The sequence below is a fragment of the Protopterus annectens genome, chromosome 12.part0 (assembly GCF_019279795.1).
Source record: "Protopterus annectens isolate FY-2018-M chromosome 12.part0, PAN1.0, whole genome shotgun sequence".
Lineage (NCBI taxonomy): Eukaryota > Metazoa > Chordata > Ceratodontiformes > Protopteridae > Protopterus > Protopterus annectens.
Genome location: NC_056746.1, coordinates 824,119,545 through 824,141,815, shown reverse-complemented (window position 1 = coordinate 824,141,815; position 22,271 = coordinate 824,119,545). Strand labels below are relative to the sequence as shown.

Sequence of the window (22,271 nt, the reverse complement as noted above, 5' to 3'; positions counted from 1 at the left end):
AAGCATTCTCTTTTGGTATCGAAAGAGCACATAGATCTATAGCTAATACTAACTCTAACAAAAACTATCCTAGATCAGTTATAGTTAGATTTCTATCATCTTTTGATAAAGAGATAGTTCTTAAATCTGCTTGGGCTAAAGCTCCTGTTAAGATTAATGAAACAACTGTGCGTTTTGACAATGACTATTCTTCCATGGTATTAGCTAAAAGAAAAGTTTTTCTGCCACTAATAAGGGAGCTTAAAAAGCACAGTTTAAAACATACCTTCTGTTTCCTGCCAAGCTTAAAATCTTCCTTCCTGATGGTCCTAAAATTTTCGATGACTTAGACTCTGCTTTACTGTTTATCAAAAAAAATAAGATTTTGGAAAAAATAGAAGAAATGGAATGGGCTAGTCCTTCGTTAAAGAGACTGGCAACTGAAACTTTGTGGAAGACTTCAGAGAAGAAGAAGAGACTAAAAAACAAATTATTTGTACTATGTTTTTTTTTTCCTCTCATCATTTTATTTTATTATTAATCTTTTTAAATATAGTTCCTGCATTTCCAAGAAGCAACAAATATTTTGAAAAAGATTTAATCAAAGTTATTCTCTGTGTGCAAAGAAATGTTTTGTTTCATAACTAGTCAAAATATCTGGAGATTTAATGGCAAGCTGTGATTCAACTTGTTTCTCTTTCTGAAGAGGAGAAATAAGGTCAGTAATTTGATACATTTTTTTTTCCTTTATCTTTTCTTCTTTTCTTTGTTTAAACAATGACATTCTATTTAGATTATGTAGTGGGTAAAGGGTGGGGAAGGGCAGGGAGAGAAGAGTAATGAAAATATGATTAATAGAATAATAACATATTTATTCCTTGTAAAACGTTTATATGTTCTTCAAATGCTATTCCTAATTATACTTTCTTGATTACACTGCTTATGCTTGTTTGTAAATAATCTGTCATGCTTTAACTAATAATAATTAGAACTAAATAATAGTAAATAATATGTTTTATTTTTAACTCTATTAATATAAACAGTAAGTAATATTCTATTGTATATACTTCTTATAGCTTTCTCTTACATTTTTTTTTTATTTCTGCCTTACACCCTTTTACTTTCTACTCTCTTTTCTTTTCTTTATTAATATATAGAAATGCTTTTGATCATATAGACACAGTAAATAATAAGATTTGCATAGGAGTTGAGTTGGGACAAAAATGTTGAGTCTTGTTACTTATTAATAATTTTGGGCTTTATTTCACTTACATAGAGTCTGTAATAACCTGTAGAATGCATTGTGAAGGTTTTGTCATGTTTAGATGCATTTACACTGCTAAATGAATGTTTGTCACTAGTTTTAATAAGTTTCCGCCAAAATGTTAAGAGAGACAATCTGGGATGTGGGCTGTCTCATGCACAGTGTCCATGAGCTACTTCAAAAGCTTCAACTCTCAGAATTCTCACAGAGAAGCTGAAAGCAGCTAGTCTCACCTTTGACCTAGATATCACACTGACACATCATAGATACAGGAATGACACTACCTAATTATACTTTCTTGATTACACTGCTTATGCTTGTTTGTAAATAATCTGTCATGCTTTAACTAATAATAATTAGAACTAAATAATAGTAAATCATATGTTTTATTTTTAACTCTATTAATATAAACAGTAAGTAATATTCTATTGTATATACTTCTTATAGCTTTCTCTAACATTTTTTTTATTTCTGCCTTACACCCTTTTACTTTCTACTCTCTTTTTCTTTTCTTTATTAATATATAGAAATACTTTTGATCATATAGACACAGTAAATAATAAGATTCACATAGGAGTTGAGTTGGGACAAAAATGTTGAGTTTTGTTACTTATTAATAATTTTGGGCTTGATTTCACTTACATAGAGTCTGTTATAACCTGTAGAATGCATTGAGAAGGTTTTGTCATGTTTAGATGCATTTACACTGCTAAATGAATGTTTGTCACTAGTTTTTAATAAGTTTCCCACCAAAATGTTAAGAGAGACAATCTGGGATGTGGGCTGTCTCATGCACAGTGTCCATGAGCTACTTCAAAAGCTTCAACTCTCAGAAATCTCACAGAGAAGCTGAAAGCAGCTGGTCTCACCTTTGACCTAGATATCACACTGACACATCACAGATACAGAAATGACACTACCAGGATATAGGAATAATACAAATGTGACTATGTGAAGGAAAATGAAGTTTTAACATCTAAATGTGAGTTATTTTATATAATTACTTAAATATCTATGTTATAATTCATAAAATATGTCAGTTATAATGAGTTTAAATGATACAGTTTCTTGTAGTAAGTAAATGTTTTATTTTAAAAGGCATAGAAAATGAAACATTTATTCAAGTGTTTTTGAAAATCTACTTAACAGCAGATTAATAATATGTGTTAAAAACCTATGTCTCAAACATATACATTACTATAACTCATTTAATTCATCTGATTGACAAGCATAAATAATTTTATAACTCTATACTGGAAGAAATTGTCATGTGATATATTTTAAAGCAGTAGTATAGTATGTTTGTAAAATCTGGTTACTAAAATGTGTTTGCTGTGCATTATTTTGTATAAAGCAGACAGATTTATTTAAGGGACAGCAAGTAAGATGGTGCTCAGTAAAGATACAACTCAGTGAGATCAGATATATATATATATATGTATGTGTGTGTGTGTGTGTGTGTGTGTGTGTGTGTGTATGAGTGTGTGTGTGTTTGTGTGTATGTGTGTGTGTGTGTGTGTGTGTGTGTGTGTGTGTGTGTGTGTGTGTATGTGTGTGTGTGTGTGTGTGTGTGTGTGTGTGTGTGTGTGTGTGTGTGTGTGTGTGTGTATGTGTGTGTGTATATATATATATATATATATATATATATATATATATATATATATATATATGTGTGTGTATGTGTGTATGTATGTATATATATATATATATATATGTGTGTGTGTGTGTGTGTATGTAGATATGTATATAAATGTTTCTGAGAATCTGCTTAACTATGAAGTATGATTTATAACAATTTCTATGAATACAATATTTTATTCTATTGGCAATAATGAGTTTGAGTAAATGCTCATATACAAGCAATTCAAGGTTTTTTTGGAAGCTGTTAACTGTATTTACATGACAGAAAATAGATGCATCCTAATATATGTAATGTCTGAATCATATTAGCCAAAGTTTTTGATTTAAATGAATGTTAGAACTTATTTTCTCTCCTCTTGATTTCTAACATCAAGATTATTTGAATGCTATTTGAATACAAGTGTTTTATATTACATGGATGTATATAGTAGTATGAACAGTTTTTAAAAAAAAAAAAAAAAAAGGTTTATTTTAGTTTATATGATGCTGTTTTACCAAATGTGTAGTCTTGTCTTGCTAGATAATTGAATTGAAAACTGTTAACTTCAGTTAAATATAACTAGTATTAAATTGATAAGGTGGTAGCTGACATGCTGCTGCTTAGGGTAGGGGGTTAACGTGAGTGGTAAATACTACTCTAAGTTGGAGTTTATAACTCCAGGCTGGATGCAAGGTTTAATCCTTACATTATTTTCACTTGTTCATTGTTATTTGTATATAGTTTTGACATCCACAATATATTTTGTACATTCATTGTCACTACAAACAAAATTGAATCCTATACGAAATCCCATAAGAGATTCAATAAATACAGCTATATTTAAAGGTACACTTAAAGGAGGAGATGTAACATTACTTATCTTGTTATTTGTTATTTTGATCATAAGATTCTTAAGTTTTAAAAATGCCAAATGACATCTTTAAAAGGAATTTCTTTAAACATTAATGGATTGAATAATCCATGTAAAAGGGCAAGCCTAATAAGATACATTAATTTACATAAGGCCAACTTAGTCTTCCTACAAGAAACCCATCTCTTGAAAAAAGATATTGATAAACTAGCCACAAACAAATATACAGTATTGGTTAGTTCAGAGCACACTCAGAAAAAAAGAGGAGTCACTATTTTATGGAATAAAAGTATGCCCATTCCTAAAACCATTAAGTCTTATCAGGATGACAAAGGAATGTTTTGTATGGTTACAATACAAATTAATGGGAAGACTTACACTTTAATTAATGTATATTGGATACCTGGAATTGGTATTAATACAGTGAAACTTCATCTTGATAAGATCATATCATTCTCTATAGGAGATATTATTTTAGCTGGTGACTTTAATTGTATACTACATGAAAGTGATACTACCACTATAGGGAAAAGAAGAATTACATCTAATGCAAAACATTTAAATGATTTTGCTAATTCTTATCATTTGAATGATATTAATAATCAGATAGATTCTAAATCATTACCATACACCTTTTTTTCTTACAGATACAAAACTTATTCAAAAATAGATAGGGTCTTTATTTCTAACCAGATGGTAACAGATTTAATTAATTCCAAAATCATTTCATGTCCTATATCTGATCATAATTCAATTGTTTTTGAATTCATGATAAAAAATACTCATAATGTTCAGATCAAAAGGATACCAGCATACTTAACTCAACTAAAAGACTATAAAGAATATATACTTTCAGAAGTAAAACATTTTTTTAGACATAAATAACATTCCTGAAGTCTCCATTGTTTATGTTTGGGATGCCTTAAAATCATATCTATATGGACAAAGTATCAGATGGTATAATAATAAAAGGAAATCTTGGTATAAGGAATTGTTAGATATTCAAAGTAAATTAGACTCTTATAAACATAATAATAAAGAAAATATTATGGACAAGAAAGTTATTGAAGAAATAAACAAACTAAATGAGAAATACAAAGAAATGTTAACTCATAAAGTTAAAATAACTTTAGAGAAATACAAGTTTTTGTCTTATTCAATAAGCCCCAAATACTTACATAGACTTAAAAATAAAACAAAAAGTTTGAATAAACAAAACCATATCAAAGAAATATTTTCTCTAAGGAAAAAGAAGAATGTTTCTAGTATACCAGAAATACTAGATGAATTTAGAAATCACTTTCACAAAATTAACCATAATAATATTAACATGGAACCTAAAGATAAAATAAAGGAGTTTATAACCACAAATATGAATAAAAAGCTTAATAAACAACAGATTAAACTATTGGACAAGAGTATTTCATATACAGAAGTTATTACACAAATAAATAAGCTTAAATCAAACAAAGCACTGGGTAATGATGGTATTATACCAGAGATATATAAAATCCTTTCTAAAAATACATATTCATTAATACATAAGGTTTTTATTTTGGCCCAAACTGAGTTAATAACCCCCCCATCTTGGCAATATACATTTATTTTGCCAATTTTAAAACCTAATAAAGATCCAACTAGATGTTCTTCATATCGGCCCATCTCATTACTTAATGTTGATTATAAAATGTTTATGAATATCTTTGCTGATAGATTGAAGACAATCATTCCGGCATTATAGATATAGATCAGACAGGCTTCATTGTAAATAGAAATACTTTTGATAATATAAGAAGAATTTTAACATTAATAGATTTTACAAATAGGAAAAAGAAAGATTTAACACTTATTAGTCTTGATATAAGTTCAGCATTTGATTCAGTAAGTTGGGACTATCTGTTTACCTTAATGAAGTGCACAAACTTCTCAGATGCATTTGTAAATCTAATTGAACATTTATACAAAGGAATGTTGGCTTATATTAAGGTAGGAACATATGTTTCACAAAAAATACCCATTCTTAAAGGTACAAAACAAGGATGTCCACTTTCTCCACTATTATTCACTTTAGTAATGGAGCCTTGGGCTAATTTGATCAGAAACAGTACTGACATAGAGGGTTTTGAAATAGATGAAAATACAACATCCAAAATTCAACTTTTTGCAGATGATGTTCTAATTACATCAGCAGGATCTAATTCTTCTATACAGTCTCTATTTGATAACATGATAAATTTTAAAAGTATTTCTGGTTTAATATTCAATGAAGAAAAAACTAAAATACTACCTATATATACACGAAAAAATATTCTCATTAGTGATTTTACTAAATATGTACCCAATTCAGGTCAGATAACTTATTTAGGTATAAGATATTAAATCTATTATATATAATAATTATAATACCTGTTTTCTTAATATACAAAATCTTTTTAATACCTGGAATAATATGTTTTTTACTATGGAGGAGAGATTTACAATTATTAAAATGATAATATTCCCCAAGATTTTATACTTAATACAATCAATAATACTTCCACCTACAAAAATAATTATCAAGAAACTGAACACACTAATGTTAAATTTCTTATGGGCACCTAATAGACCTAGGATTGCATTAAAGAAACATACTAATAGCTGGTCTCAAGGGGTATTTCTTTTCCAGACTTTAATTTATATACTATCTCTTCTATTGTAAAAGTTATTACTTTATTAATAGATCAGTCATATGTCACAAAATGGAAAGATTATTGGGAGCTAATTAGTATACACTTCATGAAAATCTCCTTAACACATAAAAATATGATTGTAAATAACTCCATGTTATGGTTACTAAAGGAATTTTGTACTTCACCTATTACACCTAAACATATGGTTTGTTACCCATTAAATATTATTATTAGTTATCATAACTTTATATTCATGCACCCTAAGTATAGGGAATGGAATTTTATTGTATTTCCTATAATGTATTCCCACGCGTATGCTTTTGTCATCTACTTCTGAAGGAACTCATTTAGCTATAGATAATGATCTAAAGTACTGGTATCAGTTGATATCTGATAATAAAGTTAAAAATCTAGATTTCTTAAAACAAGAATTTGATCTAAGAGAAACTTGCTGGTTAGAGGTTCAGACCTTTAGACAACATCTCATTAATAAAATAGATTTAATGTCTATAACTGTTAAAGAATCTATTCCAACACTGATTGATTACTTGATATTAAATTTACAACATAAAGTTTCTGATAAAGGTAAACTTTCATACATACATAAAGTTATCAGACAAGAAACTTTTTACAGTGTAGATTCATACTGGAATTATTTCACTTCTATTAATGGGGACCCACCAAATCAACAAGATAAACAATATATATTGGAATCTGCTTATAGAACTACATCTTCCATTGTCTGGAGACTTTATACATGGAAATTTTTACATAGATCTTTTTATACACCTTTGATGATGAATAAAATAAATAATAAAGATAATCTATGTAAGAGATGTAATGTAGAAATTAATGCTGACTGGGCTCATATGTTTTATGACTGTATAAAATTGAAAGAATACTGGAAGTCAATTAATGAATTTTTGCAGGCTCTTTTCACAGATAATTTCATTATTTCTAAATCTCTTATATTATTCAACACACCTGTACCTCAAAGTGTTAAAAAGGTTAAGCTTCCCTTGTTATGGTCTATTCTAGCAGTGGCTAGGAAAATAATAACTAGAAATTGGATTTCAGATACACCACCTTCGTTCAATGAATTTAAAAATGTTATGAATATAGTGTGCCATATGGAAATAAACACAATTAGGACTAGAACAAATAGAAAAACATCTTATTTTATTGTATGGGATAATTTACAAAATTTGTTAAAAAATTTTTAATTTCAATAGCATGGTATTTTAGTTTAATTAATTGATCTGATTGTAGTGCATGTCTTTGTAAATACTTTAGTTGTTTTGTTGAATATTATAATAATACCTATTTTTAATTACTTGTATAAAATTGTTATGATATTTCTCTTATATGTTAAAACAATAAACCTGTTTTGAAATAAAGAAATTCAAATGCCTGTCATCAGAGCCAGTGTTAGCATTTTGGGGGGCACCCAGCAAGTATCAAGTCAAGGCCGCCTCTGGACAGTTCTAGTCTAAGTATCATTGCATCCCTTGCCACCCACCTAAAGCAACATTTTAGTTCATGCTGCCAAAGTTTAGGACACATAGAATGAATACAATGGTCTTATATTATGACATGACTGCATACCATACCATGATGGCTCATTTCACAGTGTGACATTTATAGTGGCTGGCATTTAGTTGCAGTGATGTTGCATTAAAACTCAATGTACAAAGAGGTGAAGAGCTCCATGGTGCCTCCTGGCTGCCTATTGTGTAACCACCACAATCCCCAACATCATAGGTTCATAGGTTGGTACTAGGCTATCAGCCCTAGGGCTTATACAAGCCTAGCCATAACAATTCCCTGGATATTTCTTCCCACAATATTTACTTCCCAGAACCCCTGTCTAGCAGGGCGACTGACATGATCTCCAGGGTGAATTTCTTATCTCCTATCCAATCGTCAAGGTCCCTTTTGAAGAGGGCCAAGGAGGTGCTCTGCTTGACGTGTATGGGCAGTCTATTCCAGAGTATGGGGTCTCTGGGTCAGGAACCTATCCCTCCAGCATGTTTTGTTCATTGTGATGACAAGGTTTAGATCCCTGGAGCATGTGGCTCTGAGAGATTGGAATTTCTTTAAGTAGAGCATGTCCAACAGCTCAGGGTTTGACATCGCCTTGTATGTTAAGCAGAGAGCGCCTGTGAGTAGACTATATGCCACAGAGTATAACTGGAATTTTTTTAGATGGTCAGCATAGGGCATCTGTTTTAGGCCTGTGATTCTTTAGGTGAGGTATTTCTGCAGCCCTTCCAGCTGTTGCAGATGTCTTGTGAGGTACATACCAAACGGGCCGTTGTACTCTATAATGGGTTAATGAGGGAGGAGTACAGTGGGACAATGGCCTCCTTTTTTCCTGGACGAAAAGCCCTTAATGATGAGGTGTGCCACATAGAAGGATTTCCTGACTGTTGTGGCGATGTGGTTATTGAAGGTGAGAAAACTGTCCACCTGTGTCTCTAAGTGTCTCATCACACTTTTGGTGTTTAGTGTACTGCCACCTATGTGGTAATTCATGGGAACATGTTTTTTCCCAAAGGGGATAACTATACATTTCTTGGCATTAAGCTTGAGTCCATGGCTCTGGCACCAAGCATCTGTTTCTGTAAGGCCCTTCTGTAGAATATCCACATAATTTGGGGATTCAATAATGGCTTCCAGTTTGCAGTCATCTGCGAACTTTGTTATCCTGAGTCTCTTAGTGTTGGCCTGTACTTCAGAAAAGTAGATGCCAAACAAGAGCGGTCCCAGGACTGAACCCTGAGGTACTCCACTTGTCACTTGTCTGGAGCTGGATTTGGAGTTGGCTACTTGTACAGTCTGGGTTCTGTCAGTAAGCCAGCTGGCAACCCATTGAGTGACGTAGGGATTTATGCCCAGCTTAGTAAGTTTATCTATGATTCCAGAGTGGGGGATGGTGTTGAAGGCCTTGGCAAGGTCCAGATAGGCTGTGTGGACCACCTTACCCTCGTCCACAGCTCTGGAGACTGATTTGAAGAAGTCAATCAGGTTCAGGGGACAAGATCTGCCCCTCATGAACCCAAACTGGGTGGGGTCCAGCGTTTGAAGGTTGCCAATGTCTTTGTTTATAGGTTCCATGGTAATGCATTCCATGCCTTTGCAGATCAGGCTCATCAAATTGATGGGACAGTAGTTCCTGGGATCCAAGGTGGATCCCCCCTTGAGGAGTGGGCTAACTGTAACTGTGCACCACTCAGTGGGAATGAAGCCTGAGGTGAGGCTATGATTAAACATGACACTTAGGTGAGGGGAACGAAGCCTGAGGTGAGGCTATGATTAAACATGACACTTAGGTGAGGTGCCAGTTCATTTTGTAGTTCATGTAGTACACAGTCCAGGATGTCATCTGGTCCCATGGATGCTGTATTCTTAGATTTGGAAAGTGCGGTTTCTACCTGTGTGGCTGTGATTACCAGAATTTAGCAAATTTTTTGGTATTGAGATGGGCCCTTTAGGGGGTGAGAGGGGGGTGAAGTTGGCACTAAATCGATCTGCCAGGATATTGGCAATATCCTTGGGATCAGTATATTTAATGCCATTCTGTTGTAGCTCAGAGCAGATCTGAGCATTGCCGTTTAGATTCTTGACATAACTATAGAATGCCTTGTGGTTGTCTTTGGAATCTTTGGCAATTTTATTTTTGTAACTAGCTTTGGGGGATTTTATGAGGGATCTCAGCTTCTTACTGAGGCTGGTAAGGGAGTTTTTGCATCCTGGGAGTTTTCTCTTATCTGCAACAGTTTCTTCCTTCTGTTGTATAGTTTGTTTATGGCAGGGGACCACCAGATTGGCTTCCTTTTTTTGGAGGAGAACGTCTTGGTTCTATTTGGGATGGCACGATTCATGCATGAGTGGATGTGCTCGTACAGTGCCTTAGTGTAGGATTCAGCAGTCAAACTTTCAGGTCCCATCTGCATGGGTGTCATGAAGTTTGTCACTTCTGACTTGAGTAGCATAAAGTTGGCTTTGGAGAAGTTTTTTACGGAGGTATCCTTACTGGGGGTGGGGGTGGGATGTGGATGTTAAGGGTGATTTGCTTATGGTCAGACCTTACCAATGAGGGGTTGACCACTGGTGTGGAGCATCTATCTCCCATGTTGGTAATGACCAGGTCTAGGATATTGGAGCCCCAAGTGGGACAATGGATTAGTTGATCCAGGGCGATGGAATTTATGAATTCCAAGAACCGTTGGGAAAAGGTGTTGGTACCCGAGTAGTTTTCCCAGTTAATGGCAGGGTAGTTGAAATCACCCAGTATTAGGGTGTTTGGTTGTATCTTAATATTTTCCAGTATGTTTAGAAAGGTGTAGTGAGAATCCATTCCTTTCTCCCCAACCTTGGGCTCCCTACAGAACACAGATTATTTTTTTTTTCCTTTTCCTCACATTTTGTCTTACTCTTCAGCTATTTTCAAAAGCCATGGCTTTTTTTATATTAAACCACCTTTTCTTCCAGTGATGGCCTGAGGAAAAATTTTGACAAAGAGAAGACATTCCCCATTTTCCATCCTTTTAACGCTGCAAATGCTCAAGACAGCACAGTAAAAACTGTGTGGGAAGTAACTGAATTACTCGGAGGAGTCTGGGGTCCACCAGTCCCCCAGAAGCATTGATACAGTGAATGCCTTAACAAAAGTTAACAACAAACTAATAAGACAATTGTTTAATAGGATGTAAAAATCCTATGTGAGAATACTGCCTGCCCCCCCCCCCCAACAAAGTCACTCACTGTTACTGCATTTCTTTGATGTTAAGACTGGAATGAACGCAACGGCACAAATGGCTACAGTCATGTATTTTGAGTGACTGTTGTCATGCATATACATAGCATACTCATCACCCTTATCCCCAAAAGGCATGCCTGATGTATGATTGTAAGCAAAGTGAGAAATAATGGTTACATTAATGTATTCCAAGTTGTTACTCATAGAGAATACACTTTCACTACACAGTGTATAGTGACCTTCTTTGTACACTTCTTAGGATTGTGAGAGAAGTAAAATAAAGAGTGACCACACTGTCCCATTCCCAACACAAACTATAATGTCCTCCTGTGCACACTTCTAAGATTTGACTGTGTGGAAAATCAAAAAAATAATGACCACATCACCCTCAGCCTTCCACACAAGCTGCAGCACCCTTCAGTATACCTTCTGAGCTGGGCTGGTTTTAGAATTGGTGTAGTTGTGGGCAGAAGATACCTCAAAGCCCATGTAAAAATCCATTTATACAGTCTAAGGTGAGTGGACCACCAGACCCTTAGAAGTTCCAAGGGTCTGAATGCTCTGTGATGTATTTTGTGGCTTATTTTTGGAAGATAATTACTTGTTAACTGCATTTTTCAATTTTTCAATTTTTTTGCAAAAATCAGTGATACATTTCATACACACACACACACACACACACACACACACACACACACACACACACACACCAGGTGTATTACACGATGCACAAAGAAACATGCTGGACACTCACCTTCAGAGAAAATGGAGGAATGATGCCTGTTTACCTACAGCATGCCTTTGGGGTGCTGCAGGAAACCAGAGCATATAATGTAAACCCATACTGGGAGAGGCAAGGCATGCAGACTCTGCACAGAAAAAGATGCAACCAAGAACTTAGCAAAAGCAAAGCACGGTGAAATGACAACACTACTTACTGTACCACTTTTCCAGTGAGCAGTTACTTTCACATATATCCTGTTTCTGCCAAACCACCAAAGATAACCACCTAGTATGTGCAAGGTCTATGTTTACAACAGTAAATGAAAGACATTAATATCCTTGTTACTCTTAAATATACTGCAACCACCCCACATGCACAAACATAACGGCAGTGCTGATATTTGTGATAGAAAGTGAAAGAAACAACTTGCTACTGTTACAATGTAATTCAACTCTTGCCCCCCTCTACGCGCATGTGCACATATGCGCACACACACACACACACACACACACACACACACACACACACACACACACACGCATGCACGCACATACACACACACGCATGCACGCACGCACATACACACACACACACATGCACACACATACACACGCGTATGCACGCACATACACACACACGCATGCATGCACATACACACACACACGCATGCACACACACACACACACAGACACACACACACACACACACACACACACACACACACACACACACACACACACATATATACACACACACATGCATAAGACTTATCAATACTAGTTTTCACTGTTTTCAGCAACTAGCAATATATTTTTTGACACTGGTACTGCCACACCAGATCATTGACTGCTCTTCAGCAGTCATCAAACAAAAGCAGGGGTATGTCGCTTTTATGCAACTCAGTAAACTTAAATGTATACCTCTCAATGTCCCTGATTTCACAGAATGTTCATGATTTTGCCTCAAGTTTTTGCCCTGACACTCATAAAATTTTTGATTTGCTTATACGTCATTCAGAAATGCAGACAGTCAATAATACCAAACATGAGAGTGGCATAATTCTTATTGTTAAGCAAATGAAATACGTGTTGATGGAAAACATGTTATTCTATTTACTTTTTAAGTGAATTAGAGTAATATTTAAAAGGCGTTCCTGATTCTGAGCCTTTATTCATCCATTATTTTTAGCTTTGCCCAGAATTCTTGAGAAAAAATGTTGAGAGTTATAGTATCTAATGTCCTGCTACTTTTGATAAAACTTCCTGAAAAAGAAAACCATCCCTGAAGCTCAGGAGCATCTGGCTGTCTTGGTAGCCATTTGAAATATCAGGACCCGTTCGATCAAATCCTGAAATATATGGAGACTGATTGGTCAAAAGAACCATCTTACATATACTAAGTCTGAGTTGCTCTTTCTCAGAATATTCCCTTTTCTCCGAGGTATGCTGATCTTGGAGTTGTGTATAAATTAAGGGGGTGTGCAGGGTGGTCTTGCCCCATCCCATGTGCAAAAAGAAGTCTTAAGGAGAAGAACAATTTTTGATATTCGATCTTCTCCTGTTTTTTCGTCTTTTTTCCCCATCTTTAGGGAGCCTCTGCTCTTCTTAAAATCCCAGGTAAGTGCTAAGATTGGTCACTCTGGGTTGCCAGTCTCTAGCACTTATGTCACTTGTATTCATTCATGGGTTAAGGGCATCTTTATCCTAGCAGGATAAAGCACACAACAGAATTATCTTTTTTTCCTCCTCATTTCTCCTACCAGTGGCAGCTTTTACAGATCCTCACATAGTCAAAGATGATCAATGCCCCCCCACTAGGTGCCTAACAGCAACTATGTTAGTTTTAATGCATAGAATTTCCACTAGAAGGATTTAACTAAACCAAGGACACTATAGCAGTAGTAAAACATTTAATGAAATTATGAAGCCTAGCACTTAACAGAACACTATCCCTAAGATAGAACACTGTCACTAAGGTGATAGATAACAGAACACTGTCACTACGGAGAGCGACATCATTGGATTTTAAAGAAAAAGCGGTGCCCGTCCTTAGGATTATTCATCTTGAGTTAGCAATACCCAGCTGCTTTAGTAAGTACATAAGATAGAGGTTCTAGCTTTTGTTGGTGTAACCAAAACAAAATATCAAAACAAGATAACTGGCTTTGGTTGGGGGCCCCTTCAGGAGTAGGGGGTTCCAGAAACTGCAGGGTTTGCTGGTGCCCAAAGCTGGCTATGCCTGGCATTATTTAGTGACTTCAGTCCTTAGTGATTTGCCAGAAAACCACCAATTTTATTAAGAACAAACCAAAAACCTGAGACAAAAATGTGGACATTCTTTGAAAATCTAGAGAGTTGAGAGGTATGGTCTACATTTGCCTTCAGTGCAAAAGTGAGAATGTTATTTAACAAGGGAGTGCTTTGAGACTGAGGCTGAAATAAAGTCCACATGAGCCAGTGCTGTACCCAGGTTAACAAATATTAGGTGAGTAATTCACTCACTTTTCTTTACACAACTTGTTCATTATTGTCTACACCAATTTTATGAGACCTGATTACTTTGTGCAAATGTGTGGCTTTGAGTATGTGCAGACAACAACTTATGGTTAAACACATTAATTTTTATCATCTAATTTTGTTTCTGAGTTGAGGTAGGTAAGGAGTTGTTATCTGTATATGTCAGATTTCTTGGTTAGTATGACATCATCAGTTTCATGTGACATATACATGAATTTCTTACATGCTAAAAATTAAGGTTCGGGATGCCTGAATGTCATAGGAGAAACTAATGGTATATTTTTTTCCTTTTTAATACTGCAGCGCTGCAGATATGTATATCCGAGAATATTTTCACCCTCATGTTACATCAGGACATCCAGAGGCAGTACCACTCAGAATAAAAGTTGATCTGAAGTCTGCAAGCAGCACTGATGACATCACTTTGATGTACTGTCTTCTTTCAGAGGATAAGAAGAAATTTATGTACCCCAATCGTGAAACAGTGCATTCTCACCGTATTATTGTCACAACTACCATGGCTGCCAGGTTTCTGCAGATTCTTAAGCTTCCTTGTAACTACTTTTCACACATTCTGCTTGATGAAGCATCTCAGATGTTGGAGTGTGAGGCCTTAGTACCACTGGCCCTAGCAGGGGACAGAACTCGAGTAGTACTAGCAGGAGACCACATGCAGATGACCCCAAAGCTGTTCAGCATTGATGATTCAAAGTCAGCAAACTATACATTGCTCAATCGTCTCTTTCACTACTACCAGAATGAGAATCATGAAACTGCATTAAAGAGTCGGATAGTCTTTACTGAAAACTACCGTTCTACCAAGGCCATTATTGATTTTGTTTCCAAGCACTTTTATGTGGGGAAAGGGGATGTAATTCAGGCAAGGGGTAACATCCTACCTCACCCAGATGATTATCCACTGATGTTCTGCCATGTTTATGGCAGCTGCACTTTTGATACTAACTCCTTATCGTGGTTTAATGTGACTGAAGTGGTCCAGGTGGTCGATAAAGTCAGAGAGATATACAGGAAGTGGCCTCCAGAATGGGGGCCTTTAGAGTTAAAAAGTATTTGTGTGTTGTCTGAAGGAATGCAGGTAAGTAGTGGTTCATATCTATTTATTACCTTGTCTGTGTATTGACTTGGCAACTACAGAACAGCAGTCACCTCCCTCCTCCAACTCATGACATGTTCAGCCTGGATATTTATAGTGTTATTATTGCCTTGTCTTCAGAACATGATTAGCTTTCATCTCTCAGAACAGGGCATCATTCTTTCCTGCTCTTAGCATATATTTATCTCATGCCATAATCATAGAAAGCTAACACTACATTCCTCAGAATACAACTGTCTTCCAATTCTAACAACCATGACATACCTATATCTCATTTCACACAGAACTGGCATACATGGCATAGATAAATTCATTTCTGCATGAAACCATTATCGCCCAGCAGAGACAACAAGATCGGAACTACAGACCAGTCTTCCTACTTGATATTCATGCTATTGTCCTGATATTGGCAGCATCTACAAGTCATGACACTGGCATGGTTACCTCTTTTCATGAGAACAGAAGTATTACCCCATCCCCAGCTATGACATTGCTGTAGATTTGTCTCCAGAAGTCAGTTGTCTTACATCCCTTGACAACACTGATAAGATTACAGTTTTATGTGCAGAATAGTATTGGCATTGCTATAGCCCTGTCCTCTGAATACTGAACATGCCAGGCTTTACATGGTTACAGTTATGTTCTCACAATATCACTATATCTGTCCCTAAAGACCATTCCATGACTACAGTCCTGGCATCTGAATACAGAACATGACCAGCTTTGCATGTTTACAGGTATGTTCTCAGAATGTTCTATATCTGTCCTTGAAGACCATTACATGACTACAGTCCTGTCCTCAGAATACCGAACATGCCAGGCTTGACATTTTACAGTTATGTCCTCAGAATATCACTCTATCTGTCCCTATGGACCATTCCATGCAGTCCCATTGCCTGAATAACAGTATATCCTGGACCTGACATCTATGAGATGTCTACAGTCTTGTCCTCACAATATGTACCTCTCAACTTTTTAATGCAAGAAATCTTGAAAAAGCCAAACATAATGAAGGAACGAAGGCCCAAAATGAGGGGCAGATTTTTACTATTGCTCTTAAAAATATGCTAGAATAACAGTTTATGCATTAGAATGAATTTTCTGATGGGCATGAAGGGTAAATCTCAGTGGTCTAACTGTATTACTGACTTAAGTCCTCAATGATTTTCCAGAAAACTGAAAATTTTATGAGGAATGGACCAAAAATAATTGTCAAAAATCTGTACATTCTGTGACAATCTCGACAATTGAAAGGTTTCCTAACAATTATTCCATCACTACATTATTTTCTGAGAATTCCAGCATGTCCAAGCCCAGATAGCCATAGTGTGCTCACAGCTTGCTCATTAGAATACTGGTAATGCAAATCTATGCGAGTACTAACCATAATGGTAGAACTTTGCTTTTTTGTATTTTTTGCTCCATGCCTATCAACTATCAAGTCTGGCCTCGTTCAGTCTTTACACTGTCTGGGGGGGGGGGGGGGTCCAAGCAGTCATGAGGGTCATTTGTGCACTTGCTGGCATTCCAGCAGTGAGCACATTTTCATTCATATGGCCTAACTCCACTCTTGTCAGTGATGGGACCACTTGTGCAGTTGTTGTCTGTGCTCCACTGTGGACACATATGTGATGCCCAACATGTGCTGATAAAGATTACCATCACCATCAATGGTGGTCACACCTGTGACTTCCCTGCACTGGTTTTGTACTTCATGACCAGTCTCTGCACTCTAGCTGAGATCAAGTCATTAGAACAGTGGTGCAAGCCGAGTAGAAACCACCACCTCTAACAGGAAGTGCATATCCTTCCAGTGTGTTTTGTCAAGTGCCTAAGCCATTCGGCAGATTTGGGTTGCCTGGATAGCAGTCAGAGATTTATTCCTCTAAATCACCAGCTCAAGCTTAAAGGTAGGTCTTTAAAATGAATTCTTGCTGTAGGTTTATATTTTGTGAGCATTACTGCTGATTTAATAAAGGATTCAGTTCAGTTCAAAGGCATTTTTTGGCTTGGATTATTCTCATTGCCATACGATTTCATCGTGATTCAGTTCTTGTATTTCTTTTATAAAGGGAATAGCAGACAGAATATTGCTTATATCATCTCAAATAAATTAATTATTGCTGTAAACTGGAATGCTTATAGGAATCTGATAAAGGTAAACTTGTATTATGTGATAAAATGTGCAAAAACAAAGGTTCAGGCACTTTGGGACAAAAACATTACCTACTATAAGAGCTGATCTTGAAGCTTTGCCATTATGGTGAAAACTGCTTTACTTGGAGATTTTTTGCAGAAAGTTCATAGAGCATGAACAGTGAGCAGAGCAGTAAAAAAAAAAAAACAACAAAAAAACAATACTGCTCATGTCCCCTGTATGATAATTCATGTGCAAGTGAATATGAGGAAAAGTAGCTGTTATTGACAGTGTCAGACGGTCAAAGAAGACCTTAATGAATTTTGTTGAGCAGCTCAAACTAAAATTCACCATATTAGGAAACATTTTCTATTCTCCAAGATACTGATCAGTTCAGATCAGAGTAATTAAGCTGGAGGGTGCAGTAGGCAAAATTCTCACAGAAAAATGTTTAGTTTTCCTTTGAGGTTTATCAAGTGCCTTTTTTGCAACTGTATAATTGCTAAGTGTCATTCAGTGAACATTTTTATTTTTTATTTTGAGATTTATTGAGTGTCGTTTCAAAAAGTAGGCCATGGCTAAATGATACTTAGTTAATGTGGATTTATGAAATTCACTTGAAACCAAGATGCTCTTGTATATTGCTTTGCTGAAAAAGCTTGATTCCATGGCATGAGATCTAGTTCCTCTATAGTAGTTTGCATAGAGGATCAGATGGTACTGCACAAAATATCATCAAGAGAGACATTGCAAAGAAAAGGGAAGATGAGTTAGCAAAATTGTAGAATGTGAAGTAGCCAGACTGTAGAATGGTTTGTTCAGGGCAAAGAAAATACAGATAGGCAAACACTTGGAGAGGTGTTGCTTTTTAACTTATTTGTCTTCTTTGTTCTTGGGAATGGCACAAGAAGCTAAGGATCCTTCCTCAGAAATGTAGTCCTTTGCTGGTAAAGCTGTAGTTATGTGGGCCTTTCAAATATATGTAAAAATGCATGTCTCTTATGACCCTGACTGGTAAACAATGAATGAGTGGATTGACTAGTTCAGGTTATAAGAAGATGCAACACACGTAATTAATATCAGGCAACTTCTAAGAAGGACTCAGTCATTATGAAAATCATTTAAGGCTGGGTAACCAGGTCACTTGGTCGATAAATGACATTGTCGAAACACACATGGTTAAGGACACATGATCACCAATGCAGTTTGTTGACCATTTTCACTGAGACCCTGGGAACTACAAACCCATAAGTTTAACCAGCCTCTTCTGCAAGGCCATGTAAAGAGTTATTATGGACCTCATCAACAAGGATATTGGTGGTTTCCAAACACTGGACCCAACCCAGTTTGGCTTCGTTAAGGGTAGATCATGCTTATTAAACCTGGTAGACTTCTTTGAGAATGTCAACAAAGCCATGGATGAAGGTAAGGCAGTGCACAAAGTCTATCTCAACTTTGCCAAGGCTTTGACACAATTCCCCACTCTGGCATTGTTGAGAAACTCTCCCAGACAGGAATTAACCTTATGTTACTAGATGGGTAGCCAATTGGCTCACCAACAAAACACTCTGTCAAAATTGGTGACTTCACCTCCACCAGTAGACCTGTCACCAGTGGAGTATCACAGAGGTCATGCTGGGCCCCCTTACTCTTTGGCATCTATTTCTCAGAAGTCCAGGCCAAAGTAGATGGCCTTTGGCTCACCAAGTTTACTGATAACTGCAAACTGGGAAGAATCACTGAATCCCCCATATTATAGGAAGGGTAACAGAAACAAATGATTGGTACTAAAGTCATGGTCTAAAACTAAATGCAAAAAAAAATGCATTATTATTCCCCTCAACAAAATGGAATTCCCTACAAATTGCAATGTTGACAGAACCCCCTTGAGTTCCAACCCAGTGGTGTGAGACTTGGGAAGACACAGGTTGATAACAATCTGAACTTTGACCACCAAGTTTCCACAGTGGTAAGGAAAGCCTTCTGCATAGTGTCCCTCATAAGCAAGGGCATAGCATCCAGGTAAAGGGATGTTATAACTCTGCTTTACTCATACCCTCATCAGACCACTAATAGATGCACCCTTTTGCATGTACCCCACCAGACACCTGCAGCAGATGGAGAGACATCGGAAGTTTCCCACTAAGAAAATACAGTGACTCCAAACCATGAGCTACATAGACAGGCTGAAAGTCCTGCCATTTTACTCTGTATCTTGTAGGCTGCTGAGTTGTTGGCTTATATGGCATTCTGAAACCCTGCCCTAATGAAAATGCTGCACCTCAAGTCAAATGGCACAAGGGTCACTCACTCTAGGGATGTCAACCTAACTTGCGATATTAACAGAACATGCTGGAGAGACAGATATGTCTCCCAAAGACGGCTGCATCACTGAAATAGACTTCCTATTCACATAAATCAGAGCTCCTCACTGACCCTATTCAAACGCAACCTAGATAAATGGATGGGAGACCACAAATTCACCCCTGAAATGGCCCCCATGTTCCTCATGGACAGAGGTAGCTGATGGTGATCACAGACCCACTCTGCTCATAAATTTGTTCTGCAAACTACCCAAAACAAACAAATGGGGATTCTTAGGATTAACATGGCTAGGCTGGTAAAGGCTGTAGGGCCACTAGCCTAGTGACCTCCTATGAACCTATGAGATCACAGTACAGTAGAATATACCCTTTACCCCATTGTAGTGCAATGTTGGGGTTGGTATATATAATTTTCAGGGTGTATGAGGGTGCAGGGGGGCTTGCCCTACTACACAAACACTGTTTTTGTGTTGTTTATGTTGATTGATGAGCTGCATTGTGGATCATGTGGTCTCAACCATGTGAGTTTCAACAAGGTTGTTGGTCGATCAATTGAAATATATCTGGGTAGCCATCATAGCTAGCATTTTATCAGTTGTGTTAATGAAGTTAACTTGCAAGGATAATAATTTCCTGTAAGCCATTCTTTAAAAATAGCAGTGAAGGTTGTCGAAGGTTGTTCATGTGAAAAAAAAAATTTCCTGGGATGAAACTATGGTATTTTAGAAATGAGATCTTTAAGTGAAAATTTCAGGCTAGCGGTATATGTCCAGTGCATCTTATATTGTTGAAGAAGGTGAGTAATATGGTTGGATTCCTATATGAAATCTAAAATGACCATCAAACTAGCATTGTGTAAATCATGCAAGTAATCTACGATTAGGCTTTTGTAGGTCTGCCATGGGACCCTGATCCCTAAATTCTAGCCACACTAAAAATGTTTCTGTTAATTATATTGGAGATTTTACTTACCTCAAGATCTGGATATTTTTTTGTAAAAGAGATCTTGTGTTGTTGTCTAGCTGTTCAGTCATGTCTGAATCTTGGTAACCTCTAGGACTTTAGTATGCCAAGTGTGTCTGTCAAGAACTGCTTCTTTAAGTTCTTGCAATTTCATATTCATTACTTCAGTAACTTTGTGCATCTTCGCCGCTGCCAAAGCTGTCTTTTGACTTTGATCTTTCCCAGCATCGGTGTCTTCTCTAATGAATTATATCTTTTGATTATTATTTGCATTTTAGTTTTATTATATGGCTTTCCAGTAAACAGTATGGATTTATTTCCTTAAGTATTGACTGATTTGATCTTCTTGTAGTCCATAGAATTCTAAAGGATTTTTTTCCAACACCACAGTTCAAAAGCATTGATTTTCTACGACACAGCCTTACTTATGGTCCACCACTCATAGCCATATCTTATAAATGGGAAAACTGTAGCTCTGACTATATGGACCTCTGTTGACGGTATGATGTCTTTACTCCTTAAAATCATAACTAGGTTTGTCACAGCTTTCCTTTTAAAAAGCAAATATATTTTAATTTCATGCCTGTAGTCTCCACTTGCAAAAATCTTTCAACCCAAGGAAATAAAATATGTCACTGCCTCCACTTCTTTCAGCTGTTTCAAAATGGTTACTAGGACTATGTGACATTATTTATTTATTTATTTGATGATGTGCAACACACCAGCTTTTACACTTTCTACTTTTACTTTCAGCAGTAGGCTCTTCAACTCTTCTTCAATTTCAGCCGTCAGAGTGGTATTATCTTCATATGAAAGATTGTTGTTTCTCCCAGCAGTTTTGATTCCAGTATTGGAATGGTCTAACCCCGCATTCTGCATGATATACTCAGCTTGTAAAGGAAATAAGTACTGTAAGTATATACAGCCTTGTTGTGCTTCTTTCCCAGTTTTGAGTCCCTCAGATATCTCCTATTTGTTTTCATAGGAGGCAAATAAGGTGACCTGATAACCCCCTTTCTCTAAGAACCTGGCACAGTTTTTTTTTTATGATCCACAATGTCAATGGCTATAGAGTGTTTAATAGAGCAGAAGTATATATTTCCTGGAACTCTCTTGCTTTCTGCATTATTCAGCAGATGTTGACAATTTGATCACTGACGCCTCTGCTCTTTCTAACAGCAGCTTTTATACCTGGTAGTTCTGTGTCCATATATTGCTGGAGTCTATCTCAGAGAATCTTGAGTTTTTCCTTCCTAGCATGTGAAATAAGAGCAATTGTTTGATAATTAAAATAGCTACTAAATCAGTAAAGCGTGGGGCAGAGGGA

General features: G+C 36.3%; 1 protein-coding gene across 1 annotated transcript in view; it reads left to right on the top strand.

Annotated features, from left to right (window-relative positions):
- The window catches only part of HELZ2 (helicase with zinc finger 2), a 1,911,095-nt gene that overhangs the window by 655,854 nt on the left and 1,232,970 nt on the right, over positions 1-22,271 (top strand). The window contains exon 6 of the mRNA XM_044089861.1: positions 14,710-15,502. Coding sequence (XP_043945796.1) covers positions 14,710-15,502 — 793 coding nt within the window. The remainder of the gene's footprint in view (positions 1-14,709; positions 15,503-22,271) is intronic.